Below are 17,719 nucleotides of genomic sequence, written 5' to 3' on the forward strand. Positions count from 1 at the left end.
GTAATATATGCTGGCCATTGAAAACAACTATTTACTTACGTTAGCAATTGTAATATCAGTTTTGGTTATTTCCGTGTTCTGTGAGATTTTAAAATACCAAAATACCAGTAATTTTGTTGGTTGTAAAATTTTTTTGAAAGCTCAACCATTTAAATCTTGAATAGGCTGTGGTACATTTAAATTTAGTCAAACGAATATGTATGTGTAGATGTTTACTAAAAGCAGACTGATTACAAAGCCCCCTCCACTTGTGTTCAAGACCTTTTCAAAGTATCTGTATTTTAATTCTCTGTCCTCAGATTATTACTGAGGGTAGACATCCTTTTTTTTTTTTTTTAATTCCTATTAATCATGTGTATTTCCCTCAGAGTCAGTTCGGGCCCTTTTCTACTCCCAGAATTAACTGATGGAAAGATTTTAGAATTGGAGTTGGGAGTGGGAGGGAAGAAAGGAATGTGGGTAGAGGTGGGGAGAGCTGGGAGGGGGAGACATGAAAGTAGGGCAGAGGATGGAGCTCAGGGGAGGAGGAAGGAAATGCCAGCCCCACTTCTCAGCCCTTTCTCCAGAGCCTGCCCACCTCTTTTTCTGTGGCACAGTTCCCTCTTTTCCTCTCCCATACTTTTCCCAGTGTTAGATCCATTCACTGCTCTGCCCTTAGGATAATTTATTTTAATCAAGTCCTTTTCCTCTGCTATCCTACCTGGAGAGACTCAAGCAGGAGCAACAGGGGAAGGTCAGCTTTGAACTTGGCATTTTCTCAAATGAAGTGTGGAAAGTGATGGTGATCAAATATATTTTTTTATTTAAAAAAAAAAAACAGTATTAGGTAATGTAAATATCTGTCAAAGACCTAGTGTTCTGCTTTGAGAATCCTAGTTCTTGGATTCATCATATTTTATCCTCTTACTTTATGTCTTATATAGGAGGTAGGCATTGATGTAGATTATGCTCTAAACTTTTTGAATTTGATGTTTGGCATTTCAATCATTTTTTAATAAAAAGCAAATACAAATAATATACCTGCTTTGGTATTGCGGTCACTATTTAAAATAAATATTACCAAAAAAAAGGCATATCACAAGTATCAAAGGTCTTCAATGGACAGTCTTGCTCCCTTGTTACCTATATCTAGATTTGAAAGATGTTAGTTAGGTAAGACCCTTTACGAGTGCTGTGAAAGTTGTTTTGTTCACCAGTAAACCACAGATCATTTTACTTGAGAAACAGGTATATTTTATTTCCCTAAGCTAACCCTAACCAGGATAATTACCTCTCACACATTATTCCTTTCCTGTCATATCAATTCAGGCGCAAGGTCCTTTCTTACCGACCTTGAAAAGAGGCAGCGCGCTCACAGGCCTGCCTCTCCCCTTCCCCAAAAAGTGACATGACCAGGAATGACCTCACTCTGACAGCCAAATTTCTAGCTTTACGTTTGTCTACCAGAAATTAAGAGCCTTGAAGTCACCAGCTTACCTTAGCTCTGCCTTTAAAAAGAGCTCACATTTGTATTGATCTGCCTCCAAAGTATCAAAGACCGCGTGTTCTGCTTTGAGAGTCCCGATTCTTGGATTCATCATATTTTATCCTCTTACTTTATGTCTTCCATAGGAGGCAGGCATTGATTTAGATTATGCTCTGAACTTATTTTTGAATTTAATGTTTGGCATTTCAATCATTTTTATGTAAAGAACATTTTAAATGATAGTATCTCAAGCTAATCCATAAAAGCCTCTTTAACCCACAGTGTAAATAAATATATAATACTAGCAACATATTGAGTTCTGGATTGAGGGAGAGAAGGTAGGTTAAGAAGGTTGAGTGCCGAGGGAGTAAAGAAAAAAGAGGAAGTTCTCCCTTTCTTGCTTTGAGAGTGGTTGTTAGACAAAGTTTTCATTTGTGTAAGGTCTGTTTTCGGTATCCTTTGAACCCTACCTCCACCCCATTCCGTTCCCTTCTTTCCAGGGATGCAGGGTACACACACTTCTTCAAGCTCTTTGCATTATAGGCACACTCAGATATAGAGTGTTCTTTATAGATGTAAAAAATCCAAATTACCTTCCTCCATTTCCCCATCAAAACTGTTTTCTAGTTGCTTTGTCAGTTTCTGTATTGTATGGCCCCTTTTACAATGAGAAATATATAAATGACATATGAAAACAATGAAGCATATAAAAGATGGGGAAAAAACTCAACACCTTTTCCTAATACAGTTGACCTCAAGGGTAAGAAGAAAGCAGAGCACATGGATCGGTTTATATTAGTCTCTGATTGACTAACTTCTCATTACATTTTAGCTGTTTTTTAGTGACCATGCTTGTTAACTAACCTAAAGTAAAGGATTAGAGTCTTTTCAGGTACTGGGAAAACTGAGGGAGTACAGAATACGGATATAGGGTCAAAACAACATCAAGAATAGGTGGACTGGCCCCGGCTAGCAGTTTACTTGACAGCCAACTGTGAAATATTTTTGCCTTTGTTTCTTCTCTTTTTGTTCTTTTTAAGCAATAGATATTTTTAACCTCCAGGTTTTTTCCGCCATGAAACTCCTAAAGCAGCATTATGAAAGAAAACAGTTATTTTGAGATGAGGACTGCTGGTGTGTATGTATCATCTCAGTGTTGCTTTTTTTGCTCTTGCCGCCAACACCTGAGTTAATAGGATTCTCATTCTTGTATGTATAGTTTATGCATATTTAATTTAACATTTACATGTATGGCCAGGCACGGTGGCTCACGCCTGTAATCCCAGCACTTTGGGAGGCCAAGGCGGGCGGACCACCTGAGGTCAGGAGTTCAAGACCAACCTGGCCAGCATGGTGAAACCCCGTCTTTACTAAAAATACAAAAATTAGCCGGGCGTGGTGACGCACACCTGTAATCTCAACTACTCAGGAGGCTGAGGCAGGAGAATTGCTTGAACCTGGGAGGCAGAGGTTGCACACACACACACAAACAAACAAACATTTACAAGTATCAAGTTGTTTTTGAGGGGGTAGTTTTTATTTTGTCAACAGCATTTTTAAAAGGATAGGTCATCCAGTTGAATTTGTGTGGATATTTCTCTATGTCTTTACCCAGTGTCTTTATGTCATCTTGGTTGTGTAAATAGTTTCCTCAGTCAAATTAATTGACCTGCAAAGATATTGGTGGCATCTGTACATAGAAAGATTAGGTAGTTTTAGGGGGAGAGGGGATTAATCCTCCAGAAGGAAATTACTTGCCTGAATTAAGGACAACAGCTTGGGAGAGAGGATTTGCATCCTCTTCCAATTATTTCCTTTGGGACAGCTGCTACGTAAAGCCCGACTCTACCCCCATCCCCTGGGTGCATTGCTGCTGGCCATGAATTCTCACAGGAGTTCTCCTGATGTGCTTACACCCAGCTGCAGATTCCTTATGCAGTGGGGATGCTTAAAGGGTAATACAAAAGGACACGTGTTTTTTGTGAGGCCATGAGCTGCATAAGGAGTAAAGAGAATGTGCAAGTATATTTATATTCTGAATATTTTCCTCAGTATGATTTTCCTGGTAATGTTGATTTAGCCTTTGTTAACAATATTCTGAAGGCCTCTGAAACATATAGTATGATTTTCCTGTAGGAAAAAAACACATACGTCACATTGTATCTGAAAGTCTTTAATCAAAGTAAAGTAAAAATTGAACATTGTTAAGAAAACGAGTAACTTTGTCAAGGAGCAAAATATGGATTATGGAAATGGTTATGCATTGGATTTTAGTTGAATCTGTCAGTGTTGCTGTGGATATTTTTGAAGGGACATTTTAAGATATTGACACTCAGTATCGAAATAATATATTTCAAAGTTAAAATACAAAATTAGGAGATTATATATGTTCATGAACTTTGACATATTAAAAAAATACCTACTTCAATGAGTGCCTACAGTGGCCAAGGTGATTGTTAATTTGGCCTGGCTTACCCCTAGATCTTATATCTTTGGTTAGTATTTTGCTAGCAACTCAAAATCAATCTTTTAAATTGTAACACATCATCACCTCCTAATCACCAGTCAGCTCCTCTCTCTCTTTCTCTCTCTCTCTCTATATATATATGTTTATTACATATATATTTCTTTATTCCTTTAATCAGTACTTACCTATAATGAAATTTTTATTTATACTCACTTTTTCCAGCCTAAACCTCTTCTCTCTTAACAATTAATATCATAACCTCATTTATTTTATGTAGCAATTTACTGAGTAACTACAGCATACCAAGCACTTGACAGGCATGGGAGATAAAATGATGAATAAGACAGGGCCCTGCCTTCAGAGAATTTACATTCTAATGGAGGAAGATAGGCAAAAGCAGGTAATTATGTATAAGTATCTTAAATAAAATCCTGAGAGTGATGATCAAGTTTTCACTTTCCTTTATCCATTCCCACTCTACCTTGTCACCACACCGCACAGAAACAGTTACCAAAATCTATAAACTCTACCTCTTCTCTATCTCTTGTATGTAATTTTTCTTCTTGTCTTTACCCCTACTGCCCTGGTTTAGGCACTCAACATCCCTCCTCTGGTTTCTTTTGCTGGTTTCCCAACTGTAATCTCCCAACAGGTTCTTCCTGCTACACAGAAAAACCAATTCACTGAGACCACAATATTACAGTAGAGAAAGAGATTAATTAACACAGAGCTAGCCACATGGGAGGTCTGGTGTAATAACTTGAGTCAGTTTCCTGGAGAACTCAGAGGCTGGGGCTTTTATGGATAATTAGGTGGGCAAGGAGCTAGGGAATGGGCACTGCTGACTGGTTGGAGATGAAATCATAGTAGTGTGGAAAATAGTCCTTATGTGTTGAGTCTGCCTCAGTGGGGGCCACAGGACCACTTTAGTCATGAGTCCCAGGTCTGGTTAGAGTCAGAAGATGGCCAGAATGCAAAAGTCTGAAAACATCTCCAAAGACCAATCTTAGGTTCTACAATAGTGGTGTTATCTATAGGAGCAGTTGGGGAAGTCACAAATCTTATGATGTCTGGCCATATGACTCCTTGAGCAGCAAGGGATTATAGAAAGGCAAGCTAGGTTACAATGGCTGGCTATCATTTAGCTACACCTATATTTTAGCAGAATTCAGGCTCTTCCCATAATCCCAATCTTGTAGTCTTTCATTAGTCTTACAAAGGTGATTTTGGTCCCTGAGCAAGGAGGGGGTTAGTTTTAGGGGGATTGTTATCATCCTTGCTTCAAAGTTAAACTGTAAATTAAATTCCACTCATGGTTAGCTTGGCCTGCACCCAGGAATGAGCGAGGACAGCCAGCCTATGAGGCTTGTGACAAGACGGAGTCAACCATGCTAGATTTCTTTCACCGTCATCATCTTTGCAGTGGCAGCTTCATAACCAGCCTGGCTTCCTTTTCCGTTTTTGAACAGGCAGATAATGATAATGTTCTCTGCCACTTTCTTAAAGCTCTTTCAGTTCCCATTACCTAAGGTGAAATCCAGTTTTCCTGGTATACAAGGCCCTTCTTGGTACAAAAGGATTCAGGCCCACCTGGCCAGCAGCATTTTCTTCCATCTTCCCATATCTCTTCTCTCCTTTATTCCTGAGCAGTGCTGACCTATGCGTTCATCAGGTACACTACACATTGCCATTCTTCCCTTCACATACCTGTTCCTCCCTCCTCATCCACACTGTTTTCTTGAGAGCAGTTTACTTATGTGTAATAATAGCTGTAAAGTCATTTTAGGGAAAAAAACTTTTTTTTCCTTTTCAGGTTCTTAGTTTAGACACTCTACTGAAAGCAAAACTCAGATTAACAAAAGAAAAACAAGCAGAAGCTTATTAATGTGTGATGTACCCATCATGTGGGACAGGCCTCAGTTCAAAAGTGTCTCTCTCAAGGCAGTGGCTTAGGGGCTTTGCTTAAACAGTATTTTAACAAAAAGCCTTAAATCTTACATAGTGACAAGACAGGAAAGAGCAGTTCCAGCCTAGTAAAAGGTGGAAACGTGTGGAGAGATAGTAAAATCTGTTCCCAGATTCCGCTGGTACCTCCTGGTGCTTTCTCTGGGCCAATAAGCAAGTGATGTCTCCAGTAAAGAATGTTATGTCCTGCCATCAGGCAGATAGAGGTGGGAGCAGAGAGTTCCCCCACATTTTCATTGTCTTTAACAATCCTCAATATTTTGGGGAGACGTATTTTGATTGTTCTGTGCCCCCTTTGAAACTTTACTTTCAGAAAGTTTCACATATTAAAAGCTAGGTGGGTAGCTCTGGAGAGATTTTGGGTTAGAGATTTTGACATAAGAGTTTGGCAGAGGGGAGAAAATCATAGATTAAAAACAAGTGGAAAGGAACAAATTTGGGTACATTGTCCCATACCTTATTGAAACAGTCTTTTAGTCCTGAGAATTACTCTGTTCAGTTGATCAGTTGTATCTTATTTCAGGAGGTGATGTTGTGGGCAGGTTTGTGTTTTTTTTTTAAAATCAAAATTAACTCTATGATATAGACAAATATATTTAGCAAGAGGCAAGTCTGTGGGAGCAAAAGAAAAACAAAGGTTAATGTTTGGAGCAGTCTGTTAGCTAGTTTAATTCTGGAGCAGTCAGCTGAGAAGATTTTTACATTTGTTTTCAAAATATCTACAGTTGGAGTAAAAGTAAACTGGTAATTCTGACAGATTTTTCTGGATTGCTGTTTGCGTCAAAATTTCAGTGAACTTTTTTCCATAAATAATTTGTATGATTTCTTTGAAGTTTATATCAAGTTGTGTAACTTTAGCTGGCAGGGCTTCAGGGAAAGCACACTTTAAACTTTTAATGATTTCAAGTCAGAAAGGTAGGAGAAAAATTAGAAACATTAATCTGGGAGTCATAGCTAGATATTGGAGGAAACTAAAAATTCAGGATTTAGTCCAGGTAATAAAAAAACTCAAAAACAGTAGACAGGTCTAGAATTTAATAACAGATGTGCTATAGTTTTCTTCTGAAACATAAGTTCTCTTTATAATTACCCTCATTCTTACTAAAGATATTTACAGTAATTACACTAATTTAATTATAAAAACCAGTTTTAGCCTTATTATACTTGGCCTGATCATTTGCATAAAGTGCAACAAGAATAGTGATTGGCCATGTAGGCTCTTTTTTTTTTTTTTAAATCTGCTTTGTTGGAATTTATTATAAGAAACCTCAGATTATACCTTTAGAAGACTCTACAGGCCAGGAATTCAAGACCAGCCTGGGCAACATAGTGAGACCCCATCTCTAAAACAAATAAAAATGAAAAATTAGCCAGGCATAGTAGTCACACCTATAATCCCAGCTGTTCAGGAGGCTGAGGCAGAAGGATTGCTTGAGCTAAGGAGTTTGAAGTTAACAGTGAGCTGTGATTGTGCCACAGCCATTGCACTACAGCCTGGATGACAGAGGGAGACCTGTCTCCAAAAAACAAAAAAGGGTCTTCAGGGCAGGAAGTCAAGCCACGGACTTTACCAGTAGTAAATCAGTGGCCAGCATAGTAATCAGATTTTACCAGTAGTACTTGGGTGAATTCATTTTTGCTTGGAGTCCCCAGAATATTCTGAGGTTCCTGGGCCTGTCAGAAAGTGACATTCTTTACTTACTGCAAGGCTGGGAACCATGTAGACATGGCACCAGGCTAGTTCTTCTAAGGGCTTTAATGGCCCCTTAAAGTTAACCTTAGTTTCTTAAAGTAGTCTGAAAATACGACATCCCAGCCTGTATAGAATTAGAATGATTCAAATAACATTTATACCTGATGTGGTTATAGAGCTAAATTATTCCTCCTGTCCCTGAAATCATTAGGCTCTTATTTCTATTAGGTTATAAAGCTCATTTTTCCTTCCTACGTAGGAGAACAATATATACTTTCTTTTCATGACTATCAGAGAAATAACAAATTTTATTAAAATTTGAAAGATTAGGCTGGGTGAGGTGGCTCACACCTGTAACCTCAGCACTTTAGGAGGCTGAGATGGGCAGATTGCTTGAGCCGAGGAGTTCAAGACCAGTTTGGGCAACACAGTGAAACCCTATCTCTATAAAAATTAGCAGGGCGTGGTGGTGCACACCTAGAGTCCCAGCTACTTGGGAGGCTGATGTGAGAGAATTGCTTGAGCTGGGGAGGTCGCGGCTGCAGTGAGCCATGATCATGCCACTGCACTCCAGCCTGGCCAACAGCATGAGATTCTGTCTTAAAAAAAAAAAGATTTGAAAAATTACATTTTGGCATTTGATTATTAGTCAAACCAGGAAAGTGGAAAGTGACCAAATCCCCTACAGCCAGCTGTCTTAGATCTGCTGTTACATTAACGTGATGTGTCAGAGTCTTTGCTGTCAGGCAGTGATGAGCTTGCCTGCTTTGTTCTGTGCCTCTTAAAAGTTTATGAGGGATTGTGGCTGTTCCTATATGCGGAAATACTGTTAGCTCTGTGGATCGTGGCGGTCTTGATGGGAAGCAAAGAGACCAAGGATGCACTGGATTCCTTCTTGCCAGAGGAAAGTTTCTGTCTCAGTCAATGCTTGTCAAGTTTGTAGAGACCATTGTGTTTGTATGTTACAGTTTCATACAGATTTTATAGATACTGTCTTTACTACCTGTAATAATCACATTTAATGTATTTTTCAGGCAGATTGGAACATTCATTTATGTTTTGCTTAGTTGGCACAGGATTACATTTGGCATTTTTAACTCACAATGTGTATGGAAAGCTGAAAGTTCAGCTTAAAGGCCTTGTGATTTGAATGACAACTATAGGGAAAATAGGGGTTTTTGTTGTTGTTGTTGTTTGTTGCTGTTGTTGTTTTTTAATTGAGACAGAGTCTCTCACTGTGTTGCCCAGGCTGGAGTGCAGTGGCGTGATTTCGGCTCACTGCAACCCCCACCTCTTGGGTTCAAGTGATTCTCCTGCCTTTGTCTCCCGAGTAACTGGGATTACAGGTACGCACCACCACGCCCTAATTTTTTATGTTTTTAGTAGAGATGAGGTTTCACCATGTTGCCCAGGCTGGTTTCAAACTTCTGGCCTCAAGGAATCCACCCACCTCAGCCTCCCAAAGTGCTGGGATTACAGACGTGAGCAGCCATGCCCAGCAGTTTTCTGCTTTTTCTTTGCTTTTTTTTTTTTTTTTTTTAACTCTAGCTTGTTGTGGATAATATATTTGCATTCTCAGTCTAAAAGGTACTGGGTAGTCAAAAGGGGGCCACCACATCTAAGGACTGGATATATGGGATAGAGCAGAGAATTTAAGCAGACAGGATTTAGGCTAAGCCGAAGTGGACCTAAATTGTAAAAACAATATATGAAGGAGATTGTGAAATCCTCTTTCTTAGAGAAATGGAAGATTAATCTAGACTGGCCTATTTAGATACAGTTTTTAGAGTGAGGGGGTGGGACTAGACTAGCCTTTAAAAAAATTCCAACGCAATGTTTATTTTCTTTGTCAAATGTTAGGAAGTCAAAATTTGAATGTTATTTATTTTTTAATTTTTATTTTACTTTAAGTTCTGGGTTACGTGTGCAGAATGTGCAGGTTTGTTACATAGGTATACATGTGCCATGGTGGTTTGCTGAACCTATTGACCCATCCTCTTTAAGTTCCCTTCCCTCGCCTCCCACCCCCCAACAGGCCCTGGTATGTGTTCTTCCCCTCCCTGTGTCCATGTGTTCTCATCGTTCAGCTCCCTCTTATGAGTGAGAATATCTGATGTTTGGTTTTCTGTTCCTGTGTAAGTTTGTTAAGCATGATGGCTTCCAGCTTCATCCATGTCCCTGCAAAGGACATGATCTCATTCCTTTTTATGGCTGCATAGTATTGCATGGTATATATGTACCACATTTTCTTTATCCAGTCTATCATTGATGGGCATTTGGCTTGGTTCCATGACTTTGCTATTGTAAATAGTGCTGCAATAAACAATGTGTGCCTATGTCTTTATAGTAGAATGATTCATATGCCTTCGGGTATATACCCAGTAATGGAATTGCTGGGTCAAATGGTATTTCTGGTTCTAGCTCCTTGAGGAATTGCCATACTGTCTTCCACAATGGTTGAACTAATTTACAGAATTTGAATTTTAGAATAATTTTAATGTGGGCTAGACATGGTGACTCACACCTGTAATCCCAGCACTTTAGGAGGCTGAGGCAGGTGGATTGCTTGAGCCCAAGAGTTCAAGACCAGCCTAGGCAACATGGTGAGACCCCATCTCTACAAAAAAATCAAAAATTAGCCAGGCATAGTGCCCCACACCTATAGTCTCAGTTACTCAGGAGGCTGAAGCGGGAGGATCACTGGAGCCCAGGAGGCGGAGATTGCAGTGAGTTGAAATTACAGCACTTCACTCCAGCCAGGACGACAGAGTGAGACTGTCTAAAAAAAAAAAAAAAAAAGAATTTGATGTATGTTTTTCAAAACTGATATATATTTTTAGTCTTCCCTAGAAATGGTTCAGTTTACAGAGTTATAATTTGAAATGATTTTCACAATCTGAGTAAGAGTGGATATGTGCTCCAACCTGAATTCTGTAGTAGGGAGGGTTTGTGTGTGTGTTTCACAAGGCACACACATGCTTTCTTCTAAAACTGACAAAAGAAAGCAGTGGGTATATTGCAAAGCAGATAGTTAATAGAAGACTAACAGATAGCTTTGGGAAATGGATATAACAAATTTATGTGCAAGACTGATAAGCAACAGTCAGAAATGGATGTAAATTCATTAATGCTCCAGCTAATTTATTAAAGTTTTGATTATATTGATGTGGCCTGATCATTTCCCATCAGACACGTTACTTCTCTCACAAATGAATCCATCAAAATCTACTCATCTGGGTGATTTGCTTGGTTTGATGCATATTCACAACTTTGTTTCTCATAAATGGTTATGTCAATAAATTTTCTGGAAAGAATTAAGTACTGTTATTCATACTTATGTCTGGTCTTAATTTGCTCCATAGTCTTGCATTTATAAGACATATTAACAGAAGTCTGATGTAAATGAAATACCAACGTGGCATGAAACACAAGCTACAATTTGGCATAAACCTCTGGAAAACACACTGGCTCATCTGAATGTGGGGAAACATTGGTTAACATTCCCATTTTCTTTTACCTAATAGTGTTCTCTTGAGACACAACCTTGATTCCTCTGATAATAAGATAAACCAGTCTGCATTGGTGATGTGTGTGGGGATTTTTCCCCACACACCAATCAAGCAGTTCTCTAGTGGGCACCAACTGGGTAGCCTACAATTTCACTCATTTCTGACACTATGTATCTGGAGTTACTGTCAGATCCTTGCCAGCTGAAGAATCACAAGGTTCATAAATTTTGAAAGGAGAGCTTTATTTCAGATAAAGAGTTGCAACCTGCAAGGTGGCCATTCTACAGGCTGGGAAGTGTAGCCTCTGGCAGAAGCTGAAAATAAGCAGTTCAAGGGAGGGGTAAAGGGAATAGTAATTTATGCTGAGTAGAGTAGCTAAGTATATATATTCAGTAACCTATAGGAAGAGTCATGAATATTTATGAAAGGAGAAATAAGCACATGCACAATCGAGCTTCACGCCTTTTTGTGGGACCCGTGTTCAAAATATGGCAGCATTAGCACAATCCAGATGGGCTGTTTTCAGCCCTCTGATGTCAAAAGGTGAAGCAGATGACACGAAAACCCTCACTGCATGTCCTCTGCCATTCGGCAAAACAGTTGTGGAGGTGGTGGTTAGTGTTTAGGAAAGGATGTGTTGTGAAACTGATGGGCTGTCACATTGAAACAGCAAAGGTGGAGGAAGAGTCTGGTCACAACCTCAGACAGTTGGCTAAAGGCAATGAAAGAATGAGCCATCTGTTTTTTGTTTTCCAGAGCTGGTTTCTGTTTACTCCTTAGGAAAGAATTCTGGTTAAAGGCTAATAAGGGAGCGCCCTACTGAGGCATGTCTGACCTGCCATCCTGTCATGGCTGGGAACTCAATTTTTAAGATGGGGTCTGTTACCAAACTGAACCTGGGTCCACTTACGTGGTGCAGTAAAGCCAAACACCCACGTTGAGGTTTGCAGTGAGAGAACGGAGGGCATTTATTTGCAGGGCACCAAGCAAGGAGAATCAGCAGTTCATGCTTAAGACCAGACATCCCTGATGGCTTACAGGAAGAGTTTTTAAAGGCAGGGGAACATTTCAGGAAAGCAGAAATTACAGGCCAAATTGCAAATCACTACATGGAGGTTTTATACATTGATTTGGCTTAAAAAGGTGGGATATCTTGAAGTGGGGGTCCTATGTGGCATAGGTGGATTCAGAGATTCTTTGATTTGCAGTTGGTTAAGGAAGCAAGGCTTTGCCTGAGAACTTGGGGTCAGCAGAAGGAATATTAAGGTTTGGCTTGTGGGCGTGACTCTCTTCAGACCCTTTAGGAAGCAATCTAGAGCAAACAACAGCAGACAGAGCTCAGTCCTCAGGGGCCCCCTTATCTGAGTTCTGCATGACAGTGGTTGGCATTTTCCATCTGGTTGTGGTGCAGGTTTCAGAAAAACAACTCAGGGACATATGTTAAGATGTTATCTTTAATTTCTACAGAGAATCAAACATCTTGTGGCTCTAACCTACTTGGGTGGCTATTGTTGTAAGCTGTTTCTTTGTTATCAGGTTGCTCATTTACTTCTAAAGACTAGCTAGATGCCTGGAATTTCCCTCGAAGAGATTCAAGATTTTTCCTTATTTTCATGCTTGAAGGAGGGGAAGGTGTGTGGCAGGCCGCTAAGAGAGGCCCCTGCTCCATCTCAGTTTCATGAAGTTGGTTGGGGAGCTTAGGATTTTCCTTTTATTTCTCTTCCCACAGGCTTAGTCCCACAAAACTAGCCCCTACTTCAGGTACCGAGCATAAGCCCCAGGCTGTAACCTGTGCTTCTGACCAACTAGGACTTTAAATCAGGATACCCTTGACCCTCCTCCCCAGATTCGATTAATTTGCTAGAGCAGCTCACACAATTCAGGGAACACCTTACTTACATTTACTGGTTTATAATAAAGGATATTACAAAGGATATAGGGGAACAGCTACATAGAAGAAATGAATAGGGAGAGGTTTGTGGGAAGGGCCAGGGAGCTTCCATGCTCTCTCAGTGCACACTGCCCTCCAGGACCCTCCACATGTTCAGCGATCCAGAAACTCCCTGAACTTAGTCCTTGGGGGTTTTATGGAGGCTTTATTATGTAGACGTGATTGATTACATCGTTGGCCATTGGTGATCAAGTCAACCTTCAGCCACTCTTCCCTCTCCAGAGGTGTCAGGGCTGGGGTGGGACTGAAAGTTCCAACTCTCTAATCACATGGTTGGCCCTCCTGACAACCAACCAGCCCTTATCCTGAGGCTGGCCAGGAGCCTCCAGCCCTCAGTCATCTCACTAGTATTTAAGAAGATAACACTTTGGAAAGCTTAAGGATTTTAGGAGCTGTGTGCTTATTATATCACAATATTATATTCCCACATAGAGAACTGCCGTGTCCCTAGATTTATCATGTGCTGCTTCTAATTTCTCCATGTAGGACTTTCCGATAGGATTTATTCCTAATTATCTCTGACTTTATAGCCCTAGTCCCTGTAGTTTTCAGCCCTCTATTCTACGTTTTTGTGGGCGAAAGATTACCTAGGTGCCGAGGCAAGAGACTGAAGGCACAAACTGGTTCAGTATAATAAAGAAAATAGTTAAGAATAGTTATAATACAAATTAGATATAGAGATGATCATGGACAATTATCAATCATTATTATAAACATTAATCATTAGCTTTTAATATTACTCTTTGTTGCTTTACTAATATAACCTAGGAATAACCGGCGGGTATAGGGTCAGGTGTTGACGGGATATTGTGAGAAGTGACCTAGAAGGCAAGAGGTGAGCCTTCTGTCACGCCCGCATAAGGGCCGCTTGAGGGCTCTTTGGTCAAGTGGTAACGCCAGTGTCTGTGAAGGCACCTGTTACTTAGCAGACCGCGAAAGGGAGTCTCCTTTCCTTGGAGGAGTCAGGGAACACTCTGCTCCACCAGCTTCTTGTGGAAGGCTGGATATTATCTAGGCCTGCCCGCAGTCATCCAGAGGCCTAAACCCCTCCCTGTGGTGCTGTGCTTCAATGGTCACTCTCCTTGTCCACTTTCATGTTCTCCCGTACTCCTGGTTCCTCTTTGAAGTTCGTAGTAGATAGCGGTAGAAGAAATAGTGAAAGTCTTAAAGTCTTTGATCTTTCTTACAAGTGCATAGAAGAAAACGCTGACATATGCTGCCTTCTCTGTCTCTGCGGTGGCTACCTAAAAGGGAAGGGCCCCCTGTCCCATAATCATGTGACTTGCTTCACCTTATCACTTAGAAGATTCATCCTCCTTACCCTGCGCCCCCTCGTCTTGTATGCAATAAATATCAGCACGCCCAGCCGTTTGAGGCCACTGTCGGTCTCCGCGTCTTGGTGGTAGTGGTCCCCCGGGCCCAGCTATTTTCTCTTTATCTCTTTGTCTTGTGTCTTTATTTATTACAATCTCTTGTCTCTGCACACAGGGAGAACACCTGCTAAGCCCTGTAGGGCTGGACCCTACACGTTTTCCTCTGTTTGAAGGCAGTCCAATGTACTGTCTACATTCATTTCAGTTCAGTTCAATATATATTTACATCAGATTACTGAGCACTATTTATTATGTCTTAATGATGGGTATACAATTATGAATGCAATACCATGGACTTTACAATGTGGTTGGGGACACACATACTTAAACATGATTTTCAAGTTGTGGGTGAGAACTAAGGTGGTGGTATACGTAGGGAATGGCCAGTCACTGAACAAACTTCTGTATTAAAGGCAGTTATAAGATACAAAAAAAAAAAGAACACTCTTTCTTTGGAATTTATAGCCAATTTGAGGAGATACTGAATTAGCCCATCAGCAAGTATTGAAAGTTCCAAGCAGCAGAATTTTTTTAGTTTATCGTTTACCCACCTCTGGTATCACAAAGCTCTTAAATTAGGGAAAATGCCCTGTGTCTAAATACAGTCTCTTTTTCTTTGACCCAAGCTTCTTATTAGTAAAAGTAGAAGCACTACTTACCATCACTTATGAATAATTACAAAATCCAAATTGTTCTTTCTGGAGTCCAGAGAGTCCCACCCTGTGGCTGTTGATGTACTGTACATGGTTACAAGTGTGCCTGCAGACTGTCTCAGCTCTTGGGACAACCAGAGTCCCTTGTGAGCAATCTTACTTCACTACAGTGGACCAAACAAATATCTTATTTTCTGTGTGCCACAATATGAGAAAAGCTGGAAACTACTTCTTTAGACCATGTGCTTTAACCTTTCTTCAGAACTGGGCTAGTTTTCCAAGCAATCATTGTTGTATCTTATTAACCCTATTCCAATTATTTATATAATAATGAGCTTTAGTTGAGGAATTCCGAAGAGAAGATAGGACTCTCAGAAGGAACTAACTTCTTTTGAAGCTAGAGAGAGGATGATTCTTAGGTCTCCAATGAACAGTTGATTTCCTAAGCAGCTACTTTTCGGCCATCAGTAGTTGAGTGCTTGAGTGGCCAGTATGATGCAGTTAATACTCTACTTCCAAAACTTTTGTGTGGGCATTATGAATAGCGGGCTATGTGAGTAGCTGGTGTACAAGGCAAATGAACCCATAAATATTGTGTATTTTAGTATTACTCCTTTATTTATTATAACAATAACCAAAAAAATTAGTCCTCACTATGTGCAAGACATTGGTTAGCTTCAAAAATTTACTACTGAGAAGATACCTGGTACCTACCCCTCACAGAATTTATAGTGTTTTAGAGAAGATAGATAATTAAAGAAGTCATTGCAATGTGATATGATTGGTGCTATGAAGAATATAAAGAAGAAACACTTACTGAGATTGGAAGATGGTTATACATAGTTACTTAGAGATCAAAGTATTAGGACTAAATTGGGTGGCTCTTGTTTCTTTTAGAATAAAACACAACTTTTGGTATGATTTAGAAGAGTTTCAACTGAATGTTACTTCCTTAATTATTCAACATAACCTGAGTAATATTACAACTTACAATGCCTCTTAAGTAATGTACAGTTTGCTCAAGTAACCTAAATAACATTGAGACTTTCATTTCATATTTTTATCTGACCAGCAGGTAGTCCTAGTTTTAATGTAATGTGCTTTTTACTGGTAGCTTTTAATTATAGATGTGATTAAATAATGCTACAATTGAGTATTCTCTTTATCTTTTATGTTTTTAGGGAAGGTATTCATATAAATCAAGAATTACTGCAAATATCTCCTTGTATCACAGAGCAGTTCATTGAGCTGTTGTGTCAGTTCAACCCAACCCAAGTTATAGAGACTCTGCAAGTCCTTGAGTGCTACCGTCTGGAAGAAACTATTCAGGTGAGACGAACAATGTAGAAGAGACAAGAGTAAACTCTTCTTAACATTCCCCATTTGACAGATGATCAAAGACAAGGGGAAAAAATATATAATTTCTTTTTTAAACCTTATAAATTCTTAGTTGAGACATACTCCTGAAAACAAAAGTCAGATTAACAAAAGAAAAACAAACAGAGGTTTATTGATATGTGCTATACCCATCATGTAGGAGAGACCTCAGTTCAAAAGTATCTTTCTCAAGGCAGTGGCTTAGGGGCTTTGCTTAAACTGTATTTTAACAAAGAGCCTTAAATCTTACATAGTGACAAGACAGGAGAGAGCAGTTCCAGCCTAGTAAAAGGTGGAAACATGTATGGGAAGATAGTCAACTGTGTTCCCAGATTCCTCCCGTGCCTGCTGGTGCCTTCTCCGGGCCGATAAGCAAGTGCTGTCTCCAGTAAAGAATGTATGTCCTGCCATCAGGCAGATAGAGGCGGGAGCAGAGGATTTCCCTGCATTTTCATTGTCTTTAACTTAACAATCCTCAATATTTGGGGGAAACATATTTTGGTTTTGTTCAGTGCCCCCTTTGAAACTTTACTTTGAGAAAGTTTCACATATTAAACGCCGGGTGGGTAACAGTGGAGAGATTTGGGTTAGTGGTTTTGACGTAATAGATTGGCAGAGGGGAGAAAATCATAGATTGGAACAAGTGGAAAGGAACAAATGCGGGTACATTGTCCCTTATTGAAACAAGCTCTTGGTTGTGAAAATGGGTCAGTTTAGTTAAATAGTTGCATCTCATTTTAGGAGGTGGTGGTGTTGTAAGTGTGTTTCCGACAAAGGTATAGGCACATAGGCATTTAATAAAAGACATTTCTATAGAAATAAAAAGGAAACAAAAGTTAATGTTTGGAGCAGTCTCTAAGCTTGTCTCTCAGTCTGGAGGGGAGCCAGCTGAGAATATTTCAAGATTTGTGTTTAAAGTATCTATAGTTGGGGTGGAAGTAGGAAATGGCAATCGGACAGATTTTCCTGGATTGCTGTTTGAATGAGGTGTTCCAGTGAACTTTCTGTCCATAAGTAAGTTGTGGTGATTCCTCCAAAGTTAATATCAAGTTGTCTAGCTTTAGTGTGCAGAGCTTCAGGAAAAGCAGTTTTAATTTCAGTGATTCCAAGTCAGAAAAATGGGAGAAAATGTTCAAATATTAGTTTGGAGAGTTGGTCAGATATTGGAGGAAACTAAAAATTCAGATTTAGTCAAATTGCAAGTAAATAATAAAATCTGAAAAACCGTGAGTTAGAATCTCATAATGTTTACTGTAGTTTTTTTTC

The 17,719-nt window shown here is 39.7% G+C and overlaps 1 protein-coding gene across 10 annotated transcripts in view; it reads left to right on the forward strand.

Annotated features, from left to right (window-relative positions):
* The window catches only part of VPS8 (VPS8 subunit of CORVET complex), a 238,918-nt gene that overhangs the window by 128,714 nt on the left and 92,485 nt on the right, over positions 1 to 17,719 (forward strand). For all 10 annotated transcript variants that reach the window (XM_016942447.3, XM_016942443.3, XM_054681298.2 and 7 more), the window contains one exon: positions 16,258 to 16,405. In XM_016942447.3, the coding sequence (XP_016797936.1) occupies positions 16,258 to 16,405 (148 nt within the window). The remainder of the gene's footprint in view (positions 1 to 16,257; positions 16,406 to 17,719) is intronic.

This window comes from Pan troglodytes, chromosome 2 (assembly GCF_028858775.2).
Source record: "Pan troglodytes isolate AG18354 chromosome 2, NHGRI_mPanTro3-v2.0_pri, whole genome shotgun sequence".
Taxonomy (NCBI): Eukaryota; Metazoa; Chordata; class Mammalia; order Primates; family Hominidae; genus Pan; species Pan troglodytes.